Raw genomic sequence first — 16979 nt, 5'->3', positions numbered from 1 at the left:
AGGAGATCAGTAACACTTGGAAGCCAACAAGGTTCCGTGACAATTATAACTCCGCCCATCTTGCCCCGCCCCCGCTCCCGGCTTGATTGGTGAGCGGAATGTTCTAGATTCTCTCCGAGGGGTAACATCTCTTTTTTTTTGTCAGAGTTGCACACACTTTGGCAGAATGAGGAGCGGGCTGCGGTTTCTTCCGGAAAAATCTACGATATCTGGCACAGGAGGCACGACTATTGGCTGCTGGCTGGCATCGTGGCGTATCCTTTCCCCGAGACGACGGGTTCGCCGCCATAGATTGCCGTGAGAAGGGCGGCTTCGGGTTACACCCACTCGTTCAGCAGATTGAGGAGGGCCTCAGAGCAAGCGAGAACGACAAGTGTTAGAATTAGAGAGATCTCAGAATTTACAGCACACACAATCAGGCTGTTCAGCCCAACCCCTGGCGGTGTTTATGCTCCACACCAACCTCCTCCCAGCCTACTCCAAACCCATCAACATATCCTTCTATACCTTTCTCCCTCATGTTTATCTAGTTTCTCTTTAAACACATCTGCGCCATTCGCCTCAACCACTCCCTGTGGCAGCGAGTTCCACATTCTAACCACTCGCTGGGTAAAGAAGTTTCTCCTGAATTCCCTTGGATTCATTAGTGACCATCTTATATTTATGCCTCTGGTTTTGGTCTCCCACAAGTGGAAACATCTTCTCTGCGTCTTCATTATCTTGAAGACCTCTGTCAGGTCACCCCTCAGCCTTCTATTTTCTAAAGAAAAGAGCCCAGCCTGTTCCATCTTTCCTAATAAATGTATCCTCTCAGTTCTGGTATCATCCTAAAAAATCATTTTTGCCCCTTCTCCAGTGCCTCTGTATCCTGTTTGTAATATGGAGACCAGGTGTGGTCTAACCAAGGTTGTATAACATGCATTGTGTAACAGTTTGTTAAATACCTTCGGAATGTATTCTCTCTCTCTCCCCACCCCCCGATGAATTATATACTTATAATTGTCTCTGCCCTTTTCCTGTTCGACAGGAACAGAGCATCAAAAAGGCAAATCCGCAGGACAGTTAGTGTGGGAAACAGAAAATGTCACATGATGCAGTGAGGGAGGAGTAATGTTAAAAGATTGGGACAGTGTAGAGGGAGCTTTACTCTGTATCTAACCCGTGCTATTCCTGCCCTGGGAGTGTTTGATGGGACAGTGTAGAGGGAGCTTTACTCTGTATCTAACCCGCGCTGTACCTGCCCTGGGAGTATTTGATGGGACAGTGTAGAGGGAGCTTTACTCTGTATCTAACCCGTGCTGTACCTGCCCTGGGAGTGTTTGATGGGACAGTGTAGAGGGAGCTTTACTCTGTATCTAACCCGTGCTGTACCTGCCCTGGGAGTGTTTGATGGGGCCGTGTAGAGGGAGCTTTACTCTGTATCTAACCCGCGCTGTACCTGCCCTGGGAGTATTTGATGGGACAGTGTAGAGGGAGCTTTACTCTGTATCTAACCCGTGCTGTACCTGCCCTGGGAGTGTTTGATGGGACAGTGTAGAGGGAGCTTTACTCTGTATCTAACCCGTGCAGTATCTGGCCTGGGAGTGTTTGATGGGACAGTGCAGAGGGAGTTTTCGGATGAGGTGCTGTATTATCACAGCCCATGAGGGACTCTGAGACTTGCCTGGCTCGTTCACGTGTCCTGTATCTCCAGCAGCTGCCATGTGCTGATGTCTCGTTTACCGATGCTTCCCCCTTTCTCTCTCTCTCTCTGTTTTCCTTGATGTTTCTGTGCAGTCACGGCTATGCTCGCTGGCAGGATATACAAAATGACCCCAGATACACCATCATCAATGAGCCTTTCAAAGCAGAGATGAACAAGGGGAATTTCCTGGAAATGAAGAACAAGTTCTTAGCCAGGAGATTCAAGGTAAATCAAGCTGTTTGTGTGACTGCTTGTGCACGGGTGTGTCGGTGCGTGTGCGCACGGGTGTGTCGGTGCGTGTGCGCACGGGTGTGTCGGTGCGTGTGCGCACGGGTGTGTCGGTGCGTGTGCGCACGGGTGTGTCGGTGTGTGTGCGCACGTGTGTGTGTGATCAGGATCTTTTTACTCTCGCCTCTGAGTCAGAAAGTTGTGGGTTCAAGTCCCACTCCAGAGACTTGAGCCCATAATCCAGGCTGACACTCCCAGTGCAGTGCTGAGGGAGTGCTGCACTGTCGGAGGTGCCGTCTTTCGGATGAGATGTTAAACTGAGGCCTCGTCTGCTCTCTCAGGTGGACGTAAAAGATCCTGTGGCACTATTTCGAAGGGGAGCAGGGGAGTTATCCCCGGTGTCCTGGCCAATATTTATCCCTCAACCAACATAACAAAAACAGATTATCTGCTCATTATCACATTGCTGTTTGTGGGATCTTGCTGTGCGCAAATTGGCTGCTGTATTTCCCTACATTACAACAGCGACTACACTTCAAAAAGTGCTTCATTGGCTGTAAAGCGCTTTGGGATGTCCTGAGGTTGTGAAAGGCGCTATATAAATGCAAGTTCCTTCTTTCTTTCCTTCCTTTCTTTCCTTCCTTTCTTTCCTTCCTTTCTTTCCTTCCTTTCTTTCCTTCTTTCTTTCTTTCTTTCTTTCTTTCTTTCTTTCTTTCTTTCTTTCTTTCTTTCTTTCTTTCCTTCTTTCTTTCTTTCTTTCCTCCTTTCTTTCCCTCCTCTCCCCCTTTCCTCCTCCTCCTCTCCCCCTTTCTTCCCTCTTTCTTCCCTTCCCTTCCCTTCCCTTCCTGGTCTTGCGTGACTCAGGACTACACGGTGCCCCATTGAGTCACGGGTGGGGTGGGGTTGAGGTGCTGCTAAAGGGATTAACTGGACGCCACTTGCATTGACCCCTGTTGTAATTCTTTTTCTTGTCTCCATCCCCCCTCCGAACATCAGCTCTTGGAACAGGCCCTGGTGATTGAAGAGCAACTGCGGAGGGCTGCTTACCTCAACATGACCCAGGATCCCAATCACCCAGCCATGGCCCTCAACGCGCGCTTTGCCGAGGTCGAGTGCTTGGCCGAGAGTCACCAGCATCTCTCCAAGGAGTCTCTGGCTGGCAACAAGCCCGCCAATGCAGTGCTGCACAAAGGTTTGTCGCGAGAGCTCGGGCGCCCCCTCCCGTCTACCTCCCATCTCCATAGTGACCATTCAGACAGGTCCTGGACATCGTAGAGATTGAAAGATAAGAGAATAGTTTCAGCATCACTTGCACTGCCCCACAATATCATCTTGTAAAAATTGTTCCTTTTTTTTTAGCGAATCTGCTAATAAATTCAGCTTTTTGTAATGAAGTGCCTCTGGTGTAATTGTGATCTTAATTTATTTTTGGATATAAAATATATTTAATATAAGCGGGACTAGAGGTGTATTGTGGTCAGACAGCGGCCTAAAACCGCTGGGATGTGGCTGAGAGCCTGCTGTGCTGGCGGCCAAGGTCCACGTGAGTGAGTTCGGCCGCTCTCTGCCGAGTTCGTCATGGGCCCGAGTCACAAAACCTGGTATTAACTGGCGGGCAGGTTGGCTGGTATGGAAAACGCTACATCAGTGTAGCAAACAGGCGCTGTTTGAGGTTGGTGGGGGAGGGGATTAATGTGCAGTGTAGAGGGAGCTTTACTCTGTATCTAACCCGTGCTGTACCTGCCCTGGGAGTGTTTGATGGGATAGTGTAGAGGGAGCTTTACTCTGTATCTAACCTGTGCTGTACCTGCCCTGGGAGTGATTGATGGGACAGTGTAGAGGGAGCTTTACTCTGTATCTAACCCGTGCTGTACCTGCCCTGGGAGTGTTTGATGGGACAGTGTAGAGGGAGCTTTACTCTGTATCTAACCCGTGCTGCTATAGTTGAGTGTAAGGAGTGCCTTGATGCCTCAAATAGAACGTCTTCCATTCCCCAGCAGCAATGCCCCTTGCTTTGACCAGACAATTCAGAAAGGAAAGTTAATACTTTATGTATTACTACAGTTTTACATAGAATGTACAGCACAGAAACAGGCCATTCGGCCCAACTGGCCTATGCCGGTGTTTATGCTCCACACGAGCCTCCTTCCACCCCTCCTCATCTCGCGCTATCAGCATATCCTTCTATTCCTTTCTCCCTCGTGTGTTTATCCAGCTTCCCCTTAAAACCATCTATGCTTTTTGCCTGATAGACTCCATGAGTTCATATTCTAACCACTCTCAGGGTAAAGAAGTTTTTCCTGAATTCCCTATTGGCTTTATTAGTGACTATCTCTAGTTTTGGTCTCCCCCACAAGTGGAAACATCTTCTCTATGTCTGCCCTATCAAACCCTTTCGTAACCTTGAAGACCTTGATCAGGTCTCCCCTCAGCCTGTTCCATCTTTCCTGATGAGTATAACCTCTCAGTTCTGGTATCTTCCTAGTAAATCTTTTTGCATCTTCTCCAGTGCCTCTATATCCTTTTTATAATATGGAGACCAGAACTGTGCACATTGCTCCAAGTGTGGTCTAACCCGGCTGATACCAGCTAACTCAGCACAGACCTGGAATGGAACCTGGGACACCCTCGGTCTGTGTGTCTCAGCACCTCACACTGGGCCCGTCATTTACCAGCTACACCACCAGGGGGTGCTGTTGGTTCATTGCTGTTTGAAATTATTTATGGTGGACAATAACCAAATAAATCGATTTAAAGTGGATTTGTTTAAGCTTCGAACCCTGTGACAAATGGAGTAACAGCAATCTAAAACAGACGCCATGCTGCTGAACAGTCTTAGCCTCTGATGGAGGCGTTTGTAGAAATCTCACTCAGTATCTGGGGCCTGATCGACATTTGCTCATTTTGTCCATCGATGTACAGCTCACCGAGCCCACTAGAGGGCAGATGTGGGTTACAATAGTTACTCTGTATGGGAAAGAGCTGGAACTCGGGTAAAATACTCCTTATTCTGTACAGTACACAGGGAATATGCTTCTTATTCTGTACAGTACACGGGGAATATACTTATTCTGTACAGTACACGGGGCATATACTCCTTATTCTGTACAGTACAGAGGGCATATACTCCTTATTCTGTACAGTACACGGGGCATATACTCCTTATTCTGTACAGTACACGGGGAATATACTCCTTATTCTGTACAGTACACGGGGAATATACTCCTTATTCTGTACAGTACACAGGGCATATACTCCTTATTCTGTACAGTACACGGGGAATATACCCCTTATTCTGTACAGTACACGGGGAATGTACTCCTTATTCTGTACAGTACACAGGGAATATACTCCTTATTCTGTACAGTACACAGGGAATATACTCCTTATTCTGTACAGTACACGGAGAATATACTCCTTATTCTGTACAGTACACGGGGAATATACTCCTTATTCTGTACAGTACACGGAGAATATACTCCTTATTCTGTACAGTACACAGGGAATATACCCCTTATTCTGTACAGTACACGGAGAATATACTCATTCTGTACAGTACACGGGGGAATATACTCCTTATTCTGTACAGTACACGGGGAATGTACTCCTTATTCTGTACAGTACACGGGGGAATATACTCCTTATTCTGTACAGTACATGGGGACTATACTCCTTATTCTGTACAGTACACGGAGAATATACTCCTTATTCTGTACAGTACACGGGGAATGTACTCCTTATTCTGTACAGTACACGGGGAATATACTCCTTATTCTGTACAGTACACGGGGAATATACTCCTTATTCTGTACAGTACACGGGGAATATACTCCTTATTCTGTACAGTACACAGGGAATATACTCCTTATTCTGTACAGTACACGGGGAATGTACTCCTTATTCTGTACAGTACACGGAGAATATACTCCTTATTCTGTACAGTACACGGGGAATATACTCCTTATTCTGTACAGTACACGGGGAATATACTCCTTATTCTGTACAGTACACGGAGAATATACTCCTTATTCTGTACAGTACACAGGGAATATACCCCTTATTCTGTACAGTACACAGAGAATATACTCATTCTGTACAGTACACGGGGGAATATACTCCTTATTCTGTACAGTACACGGGGAATATACTCCTTATTCTGTACAGTACACAGGGAATATACTCCTTATTCTGTACAGTACACGGGGAATGTACTCCTTATTCTGTACAGTACACGGAGAATATACTCCTTATTCTGTACAGTACACGGGGAATATACTCCTTATTCTGTACAGTACACGGGGAATATACTCCTTATTCTGTACAGTACACGGAGAATATACTCCTTATTCTGTACAGTACACAGGGAATATACCCCTTATTCTGTACAGTACACAGAGAATATACTCATTCTGTACAGTACACGGGGGAATATACTCCTTATTCTGTACAGTACACGGGGAATGTACTCCTTATTCTGTACAGTACACGGGGAATATACTCCTTATTCTGTACAGTACACGGGGAATATACTCCTTATTCTGTACAGTACACAGAATATACTCCTTATTCTGTACAGTACACAGGGGGAATATACTCCTTATTCTGTACAGTACACGGAGAATATACTCCTTATTCTGTACAGTACACGGGGGAATATACTCCTTATTCTGTACAGTACACGGGGAATGTACTCCTTATTCTGTACAGTACACGGGGAATATACTCCTTATTCTGTACAGTACACGGGGAATATACCCCTTATTCTGCACAGTACACGGGGGGCATATACTCCTTATTCTGTACAGTACACAGGGAATATACTCCTTATTCTGTACAGTACACGGGGAATATACTCCTTATTCTGTACAGTACAGGAGAATATACTCCTTATTCTGTACAGTACACAGGGGGAATGTACTCCTTACTCTGTACAGTACACGGGGAATATACTCCTTATTCTGTACAGTACACGGGGGAATATACTCCTTATTCTGTACAGTACACGGGGGAATATACTCCTTATTCTGTACAGTACACGGGGAATATACTCCTTATTCTGTACAGTACACAGGGGAATATACTCCTTATTCTGTACAGTACACGGGGGAATATACTCCTTATTCTGTACAGTACACGGGGAATATACTCCTTATTCTGTACAGTACACGGGGAATATACTCCTTATTCTGTACAGTACACAGAATATACTCCTTATTCTGTACAGTACACAGGGGGAATATACTCATTCTGTACAGTACACGGAGAATATACTCCTTATTCTGTACAGTACACGGGGGAATATACTCCTTATTCTGTACAGTACACGGGGAATGTACTCCTTATTCTGTACAGTACACGGGGAATATACTCCTTATTCTGTACAGTACACGGAGAATATACTCCTTATTCTGTACAGTACACGGGGAATATACCCCTTATTCTGTACAGTACACGGGGGGCATATACTCCTTATTCTGTACAGTACACAGGGAATATACTCCTTATTCTGTACAGTACACGGGGAATATACTCCTTATTCTGTACAGTACACGGAGAATATACTCCTTATTCTGTACAGTACACGGGGAATGTACTCCTTATTCTGTACAGTACATGGGGAATATACTCCTTATTCTGTACAGTACACAGGGAATATACTCCTTATTCTGTACAGTACACGGGGAATATACTCCTTATTCTGTACAGTACATGGGGGAATATACTCCTTATTCTGTACAGTACACAGGGAATATACTCCTTATTCTGTACAGTACACGGGGGAATATACCCCTTATTCTGTACAGTACACAGGGGGAATATACTCCTTATACTGTACAGTACACGGGGAATATACTCCTTATTCTGTACAGTACACAGGGGGAATATACTCCTTATTCTGTACAGTACACAGGGAATATACTCCTTATTCTATACAGTACACGGGGGAATATACTCCTTATTCTGTACAGTACACAGGGAATATACTCCTTATTCTGTACAGTACACGGGGGAATATACTCCTTATTCTGTACAGTACACGGGGAATATACTCCTGTACAGTACACAGGGGGAATATACTCCTTATTCTGTACAGTACACGGGGCATATACTCCTTATTCTGTACAGTACACGGGGAATATACTCCTTATTCTGTACAGTACACGGGGCATATACTCCTTATACTGTACAGTACACAGGGAATATATTCCTGTACAGTACACAGGGGGAATATACTCCTTATTCTGTACAGTACACGGGGAATATACTCCTTATTCTGTACAGTACACGGGGAATATACTCCTTATTCTGTACAGTACACGGGGAATATATTCCTGTACAGTACACAGGGGGAATATACTCCTTATTCTGTAAAGTACACGGGGAATATACTCCTTATTCTGTACAGTACACAGGGCATATACTCCTGTACAGTACACAGGGAATATACTCCTTCTGTACAGTACACGGGGAATATACTCCTTATTCTGTACAGTACACAGGGGGAATATACTCCTTATTCTGTACAGTACACAGGGAATATACTCCTTATTCTGTACAGTACACAGGGGGAATATACTCCTTATTCTGTACAGTACACGGGGGAATATACTCCTTATTCTGTACAGTACACGGGGGAATATACTCCTTATTCTGTACAGTACACGGGGGAATATACTCCTTATACTGTACAGTACACGGGGAATATACTCCTTATTCTGTACAGTACACAGGGGGAATGTACTCCTTACTCTGTACAGTACACGGGGAATATACTCCTTATTCTGTACAGTACACGGGGGAATATACTCCTTATTTACTCAAGTCCTTGAACGTGTTGTCCCTTCCCAAATCCGTGCCCATCTTTCCCGCAATTCCATGTTTGATTCCCTCCAATCAGGTTTCCGCCCCGCCACAGTACCAAAACAGGCCATACCAAAGCCACAAATGACATCCTATGTGACTGTGACCGTGGTAAACTGCCCCTCCTCATCCTTCTCGACCTGTCTGCAGTCTTTTGACATGGTTGGCCACACCATCCTTCTCCAACGCCTCTCCACTGTCATCCAGCTGGGCGGGACTGCACTCGCCTGGTTCCATTCCTATCTATCATATCGTAGCCAGAGATTCTCCAGCAATGGTTTCTCCTCCCACTCCCGCACCGTTACCTCTGGAGCTCCCGAGAATCTATCCTTGGCCCCTCCTATTACTTATCTACATGCTGCTCCTCAGTGACATCATCCAAAAACACAACGTCAGGTTCCACATGTAGGCTCCACCTCGCCACCACTGACACCTCCGACACCTCCACGGTCTCTGATTTGTCACACTGATTGTCCGACATCCAGTACTGGACGAACAGAAATGTCTTCCAACTAAATATTGGGAAGAGTGAAGCCATTGGATTCAGTACCCGCCACAAACTCTGTTCCCTAACTACCGACTCCATTTTTCTCTCTGGTAACTGTCTGAGGCTGAACCAGACTGTTTGTGCCTTTGGTGTTGTATTTAACTCCGAGATGAGCTTCTGATCATCACTGCTCCATCACCAAGACCGCCTACTTCCACCTCTGTAACATCGCCCGTCTCCACCCCCGCCTCAGCTCACCTGCTGGAACACTCATCCAGGCCTTTGTTACCTCCAGACTCGACTATTCCAACGCTCTCCTGGCCGGCCTCCCATTGTCCACTCTACATAAACTTGAGCTCATCCAAAACTCTGCTGCCCGCATCCTAACCCGTTCATCCATCTCCACTGTGCTCGCTGCCCCGAGTCCTAACCTGCACCAAGTCCCATTCACCCATCACCCCCTGTGCTCACTGCCCCGTGTCCTAACTCGCACCCTGTCCCGTTCACCCATCACCCCTGTGCTCACTGCCCCGTGTCCTAACTCACACCCAGTCCCGTTCACCCATCTCCCCTGTGCTCACTGCCCCGTGTCCTAACTCGCACCAAGTCCCGTTCACCCATCTCCCCTGTGCTCACTGCCCCGTGTCCTAACTCGCACCAAGTCCCGTTCACCCATCTCCCCTGTGCTCACTGCCCCGTGTCCTAACTCGCACCATGCCCCGTGTCCTAACTCGCACCAAGTCCCGTTCATCCATCACCCCTGTGCTCGCTGCCCCGTGTCCTAACTCGCACCAAGTCCCGTTCACCCATCTCCCCTGTGCTCACTGCCCCGTGTCCTAACTCGCACCAAGTCCCGTTCATCCATCACCCCTGTGCTCGCTGCCCGTGTCCTAACTCGCACCCTGTCCCGTTCATCCATCTCCCCTGTGCTCACTGCCCCGTGTCCTAACTCGCACCAAGTCCCGTTCACCCATCTCCCCTGTGCTCACTGCCCCATGTCCTAACTCACACCCAGTCCCGTTTACCCATCTCCCCTGTGCTCACTGCCCCGTGTCCTAACTCACACCCAGTCCCGTTCACCCATCTCCCCTGTGCTCACTGCCCCGTGTCCTAACTCGCACCAAGTCCCGTTCACCCATCTCCCCTGTGCTCACTGCCCCGTGTCCTAACTCGCACCAAGTCCCGTTCACCCATCTCCCCTGTGCTCACTGCCCCGTGTCCTAACTCGCACCAAGTCCCGTTCTCCCATCACCCCCTGTGCTCGCTGACCCGTGTCCTAACTCGCACCAAGTCGCATTCTCCCATCACCCCTGTGCTCACTGCCCCGTGTCCTAACTCGCACCAAATCCCGTTCATCCATCTCCCCTGTGCTCACTGCCCCGTGTCCTAACTCGCACCATGTCCCGTTCACCCATCACCCCCTGTGCTCACTGCCCCATGTCCTAACTCGCACCAAATCCCGTTCATCCATCTCCCCTGTGCTCGCTGCCCGTGTCCTAACTCGCACCAAATCCCGTTCATCCATCTCCCCTGTGCTCGCTGCCCCGTGTCCTAACTCGCACCAAATCCCGTTCACCCATCACCCCTGTGCTTGCTGACCGTGTCCTAACTCGCACCAAATCCCGTTCACCCATCACCCCTGTGCTCGCTGCCCGTGTCCTAACTCGCACCAAATCCCGTTCATCCATCTCCCCTGTGCTCGCTGCCCCGTGTCCTAACTCGCACCAAATCCCGTTCACCCATCACCCCTGTGCTCGCTGCCCGTGTCCTAACTCGCACCAAATCCCGTTCATCCATCTCCCCTGTGCTCGCTGACCTACACTGGCTCCCGGTACGGCAACGCCTCAATTTAAAAATTCTCTTCCTTGTTTTCAAATCCCTCCGTGGCCTCGCCCCCTCTCTATCTCTGTAACCTCCTCCAGCCCCACAACCCTCCGAGATCTCTGCACTCCTCCAATTCTGGCCTCCCTGATTTTAATCACTCAACCATTGGCGGCCGTGCCTTCAGCTGCCTAGGCCCTAAGCTCTGGAATTCCCTTCCTAAACCTCTCCACCTCTCTCTCCTCCTCTAAGACTCTCCTTAAAACCTACCTCTTTCTCCAAGCTTTTGGTCATCTGTCTAAATATCTCCTTATGTGTCTCGGTATCAAATTTTGTTTGATAATCGCTCCTGTGAAGCTCCGTGGGACGTTTTACTATGTTAAAGGCTCTGTATAAGCAAGTTGTTGTTCGGGGTTGAATGGCGGAACAATAGACTCCTTATTCTGAGACAGGGTTACTTGGGAGTAATAAATTTCCCCCCTCACCTCGTGCTGTTTATTGAAAGGATGGAGATGGCGCTGGAGAGTGTTTATATTCGTGTCGAACCAGTAAACCTGGTTTTAATCATTTGGAATCCTATTGACTGCTGACACTATTCTCTGTGGTGCTGTTTAATGTCGGACCTATAATTTCAATATGGGACAGTTCTGAGCTGTACTCCTTATTCTGTTTGTAGAGCATTGAATATTCAGCCCTTTCTCCCTCTCCCCCGCATGCTCCCCTCTCAGTGGGTGTTCTTGGGCCAGAAGGGCAGCGGCAATCTCGATGCCACTGATGTGCGGGTTAGGTTGATTTGGCTATGATAAATTGACCCTTAGTGTTAGGGGGATTAAATACGTGGGGTTACGGGGATCGGGTGGGATATGTGTCGGTGCAGGCTCGATGGGCCGAAATGGCCTCTATCTGCACTGTGGGGTTTCTGTGATTCTGTGAAACACCTCCGTCATCTCCGAAGAAAGCTGGAAATAAAGAACAGACCCCCCCTGGTGGCCCCGCTGGTTATGGCAGTGACCGACCCTTCGAGACGAGGAGGGCCAGGTTTAAATCTTCCGCTCTGTGCTGTGTTAGCCCAGGCTATAACTGAACTGTGGACTAGGAACATAGGAACAGGAGTAGGCCATTTTGCCCCTCGAGCCTGTTCCGCCATTCAATGAGATCATGGCTGATCTGCAACCGACCCGCCTTTGCCCCATATCCCTTAATACCTTTGGTTAACAAAAATCTATCAAACTCAGATTTAAAATTAACAATTGACCTAGGCAGGGGGTGGGGGTGGGTGGTGAACCTTGAGTTTAATTTACCCTCTCCTTCCAGCCCAGGGCGCTTATAATTGTAGGCCAGCATAGATCAGCTATCTCTGCCTAGACTGGGATGGAGCTTGGACTGTGCTCTGTATGGCCACTGGTCAGTGACCACCTCTCAGCCTCCAACAGCAGCCAACGCTCCACGAATGAAGGTTAGTAAAGTGAGGGCAAGCAGCAGGCTGTCCTTGTATTTTTTTTTAATGTATTCTCCGGGATGTGGGCGTCGCTGGCAAGACCAGCATTTACTGCCCATCCCTAGTTGCCTTGAGAAGGTGGTGGGTCGCCGCCTTGAACCGTTACAGCAGCAGGTTTTGATACAACTGAGGCAGTTAAGAGTCAACCATGTTGATGTGGTCTGGAGTCACATATAGACCGGGTAAGGACGGCAGGCTTCCTTCCTAAAGGACATCAGTGAACCAGTTGTGTTTTTACATCAATCCAACAGCTTCATGGTCACTTTTACTGATACCAGCTTTTTATTTCCAGATTTTTAAACTGAATTCAAATTCTCAAAGTGGCGCGGTGGGATTTGAACGCACGTTCTCTGGATTACTAGTCCAGTAACATAACCCATACACCACCGTACCCCACCTTGTATATACAACAGCTAGTTCAGGATTCCATGTTATTCTGTGATTTATTCTGCACAATCTATCAGGACATTTCTCCAGTGCACACGTAGGGTTTAAAATTCACCACAGAAAAATATACTAGTGTTGTTCAGAGAAAAGCAACGAGAATGATTCCAGGTAAAGGGGAGGAGCTGTGAGCAAGTACTAGAGGTCCTTATTACTGGACCCGTTACTGGCCCCTATCGATGTCTCCCTGGAATATTGCCATGCTATGCTGGGTACTTGGTGCGTGGTGTTACCGTGGCAGCTGGAGCTGCAAAGTGCCACAACGCCAGCTGTGAGTGTTGCCAGCTGTTACTGGGAGGTGTTGACTCTGCAGCCCCTACTGAAACCCTGGCCCTGAGCTCCTCGCCCTGTGTTTGCTTTTTGTTTCTTTCAGTCCTGAATCAGTTGGAGGAGCTCCTGAGCGACATGAAGGCAGACGTGACGAGATTACCCAACATGTTGTCCCGGGTCCCACCCGTCGCAGCGCGGCTCCAGATGTCAGAGCGAAGCATCCTGAGTAGACTCGCCAATCGGGGAAATGAGCCCCAACAGCAGGTGAGAAACCGGGCGGGGCATTGCAGAGAGGGACTCCGGGAGGGAGGGACTCCGGGAGTGAGGGAGCATCGCAGTGAGGGACTCCGGGAGTGAGGGAGCATCGCAGTGAGGGACTCCGGGAGGGAGGGACTCCGGGAGTGAGGGAACATCGCAGAGAGGGACTCTGGGAGTGAGGGACTGGGAGTGAGGGAGCATCGTGGTGAGGGACTCTGGGAGTGAGGGACTCTGGGAGTGAGGGAGCACCGCAGAGAGGGACTCTGGGAGTGAGGGAGCATCGCAGAGAGGGACCCTGGGGGTGAGGGACCCTGGGAGTGAGGGACCCTGGGGGTGAGGGACTCTGGGAATGAGGGAGCATCGCGGTTTAATTCCCTGCCCCCCCCGCGGCCAGTGCATCCCATATAACCGAAAGGGCTGGTGTGCAGGAGGCCCTCGATCTCCCAATGGGCAGTGGATGGGCCAAGAGACTCGGTGACGATGTTCTAATGTTTGTTCTATTTTCTTTGCCGTGCATTTTCGGTTCATAAATGTGAGGAGTATTAGTGCTGCAGAATGGAACACATCTTCACATCGAGCGCCAAGTGTCCTATCAAACACTCCCAGGGCAGATATAGCACGGGTTAGATACAGAGTAAAGCTCCCTCTACACTGTCCCATCAAACACTCCCAGGGCAGGTACAGCACGGGTTAGATACAGAGTAAAGCTCCCTCCACACTGTCCCATCAAACACTTCCAGGGCAGGTACAACACGGGTTAGATACAGAGTAAAGCTCCCTCTACACTGTCCCATCAAACACTCCCAGGGCAGGTACAGCACGGGTTAGATACAGAGTAAAGCTCCTTGTGTGTGAGAGTGTGACTGTGTGTGTGTGAGTGCGACTGTGTGTTTGTGTGTGTGAGTGCGACTGTGTGTTTATGTGTGTGAGAGTGTGACTGTGTTTGTGTGTACATATTGGGTGAGGGCACGATCGCATTTGACGGTGATGCCACCCATGGTCGACAGTCCTAAGCAGAAGCTGGTCAGTACCCTGCAACTGGACTTGATCGAAGGGTCAACATATTCAAATGAGGAGAGGGGGGAAATCCTGATAAAGTTGTGAATTCTTTGTGTAAACTATTCCAGACTTTGAGTTTGATAATCTGATTTATTTTTGTTTAAACGAAGCGTCTTTTACAGCTGTTTCCACAGGGTCCGTACGGAGCGGCTCAGATGTACAGTAACAGCTTCGGGCCCACCTTCCGAGGGCCGGGGACTGGAACCCTCATTAACTACAATCAAATGCCTCTGGGGCCCTATATCAGCGGTACGTTCTAGAAACACGGCCTCTCCCATCTGAAATCTGGAAATAAAAAGCTGGTGTCAGTAAAAGTGACCATGAAAGCTGTCGGATTGTCGTAAAAACCCAACTGGTTCACTAATGTCCTTTAGGGAAGGAAATCTGCTGTCCTTACCCGGTCTGGGCCTACACGTGACTCCAGTCCCGCACCAACATGGTTGACTCTTAACTGACCTCTGAAGTGGCCGAGCACGATAGTCGGTTCTCTCCAGGGCAACTGGGGATGGGCAATAAATGCTGGCCTTGCCCACATCCTGAGAATGAATAATAATAAAGAACATTGATCAATGGGGAGAAGGGAGACGGGTAGAGTTCAGCCTGGCACTCTCCCAGACCTCGTCGTACCGAGAACCAGACAGTGATCTGGGGCAGGACGTCTCCCTGGTCTCTTGTGCACAGTTGTCCAGATTAAGTAACTGTACGGAGGGAAATTTAGGATCAAAGATTAGAATCTGATCACAGAGCCATTGAAACACGGCGAGCTCGGTTTGCTCTTAACAGTGACGTATGTTAGATTAGATTAAACCAAAAATGTCTCCACTAGTGATGGTGCAGTGTGAGCCGGGGGCTGGGGTTTAAAACAATCCAATTATGGCCTCGTGTATCCCTCATTTCTTCCTCCCTCCATTGGCGGCCATGCCTTCAGCTGCCGAGGCCCTAAGCTCTGGAATTCCCTCCCTAAACCTCTCTGCCTCGCTACCTTGCTGCCTCTTTCCTCCTTTAAGACGCTCCTTAAAACCTACCTCTTTGACCAAGCTTCTGATCACCTGTCTCCTTTGGCTCAGCAGCAAATTTATTGTCTGATTACCCTCCAGTGAAGCGCCTTGGGACGTTTGATTATGTTAAAGGCCTTCTGTAAATGCACATTATTGTTGTTTTGAAGAAAAATTAAATAAAATTTGTCAGCTAAAAGTAAAAGATATTAAAGTCATTCTGCTTGTTTGCAGCAACCACAAATATTTCGGCTGTAAATGTCCCGGATAAAAAGCTCCTATCGGAAGGACTGAAAGAACTGGAAGCAGCAGAGAGGAAAGATAAAGTCAGCGATGTAATCTGCATCGAGGATTGATGGCCGGGCCCCAGCGGCTGCTCCCAGACTATGGGCAGTCGATGCAGCCGCCATACTCCTGATCTTCTTTAAACTTTGTCGGAAAACATCAACCGTTTTCATCCGGGGGGCTCGGCTGACTTGTACATATTTGCACATTTTTCGCACGTTCATGGAAGGCATTTCCTGTTACAATGACTGTTGTTTCAGGAGTTTAACTCCAGAGGTTAGGGGTGTGGGGCCAAGAGACAAGAGAAGCATGATCCTAACCAGAGCTTGTAAACTCTGGAATATCAAACCGATTCAACAGATTGTGCTCCGCATAATAACCCCCAGTACAACGTACCATCAATAACCCCCCCGTACCATCAATAACCCCCCCCGTACCATCAATAACCCCCCCGTACCATCAATAACCCCCCCGTACCATCAATAACCCCCCCGTACCATCAATAACCCCACCGTACCATCAATAACCCCCCCCGTACCATCAATAACCCCCCCCCGTACCATCAATAACCCCCCCCCGTACCATCAATAACCCCCCCCGTACCATCAATAACCCCCCCGTACCATCAATAACCCCCCCGTACCATCAATAACCCCCCACCCCGTACCATCAATAACCCCCCCCCGTACTATCAATAACCCCCCCCGTACCATCAATAACCGCCCCCCCCGTACCATCAATAACCCCCCCCGTACCATCAATAACCCCGCCGTACAATCCCCCCCCTCGTACCATCAATAAACCCCCCGTACCATCAATAATCGCCCCACACTATCCTTACCCCCCTTACAATCCCCCCCCCCCGCCGGTACCATCAATAACCCCCAGTACAATGACCCAATCCCAGGCACCAAAGTGAACCTCCAGTCAAGGTTAACTTGCTCCCCTGAAAGGGCGTAGGATTCTTTGGGATTCTCACGGGAAAAGGGGGCACGGATCGGACAGTGCTGTGGAACGATTTGGGGGCACTCTGGGAACCCCCTGATTTCCCCTATGGCCAGACTGCCCCTGTCCCCAGCACTCCCAGTA

At 48.7% G+C, this 16979-nt stretch overlaps 1 protein-coding gene across 2 annotated transcripts in view; it reads left to right on the top strand.

Moving 5' to 3' along the window:
* The window catches only part of LOC147100699 (ATP-dependent chromatin remodeler CHD5-like), a 104067-nt gene extending 87458 nt beyond the window's left edge, over positions 1-16609 (top strand). Inside the window, exons 32-37 of one of the 2 annotated variants that reach the window (XM_085967204.1) lie at positions 146-254; positions 1777-1909; positions 2909-3104; positions 13397-13557; positions 14733-14859; positions 15840-16609. In XM_085967204.1, coding sequence (XP_085823330.1) covers positions 146-254; positions 1777-1909; positions 2909-3104; positions 13397-13557; positions 14733-14859; positions 15840-15961 — 848 coding nt within the window. In that variant the 3' untranslated portion in view covers positions 15962-16609. The remainder of the gene's footprint in view (positions 1-145; positions 255-1776; positions 1910-2908; positions 3105-13396; positions 13558-14732; positions 14860-15839) is intronic. The other variant, XM_085967203.1, reaches the window with a different exon arrangement.
* The last annotated feature ends 370 nt before the right edge of the window (positions 16610-16979 follow it).

Source organism: Somniosus microcephalus, chromosome 25, assembly GCF_052327205.1.
Source record: "Somniosus microcephalus isolate GS21.2 chromosome 25, FLI_Smic_1.0, whole genome shotgun sequence".
Taxonomy (NCBI): Eukaryota; Metazoa; Chordata; class Chondrichthyes; order Squaliformes; family Somniosidae; genus Somniosus; species Somniosus microcephalus.
The sequence above is the reverse complement of the archived record's forward strand: the minus strand, read 5'-3'. Positions and strand labels throughout refer to the sequence as shown.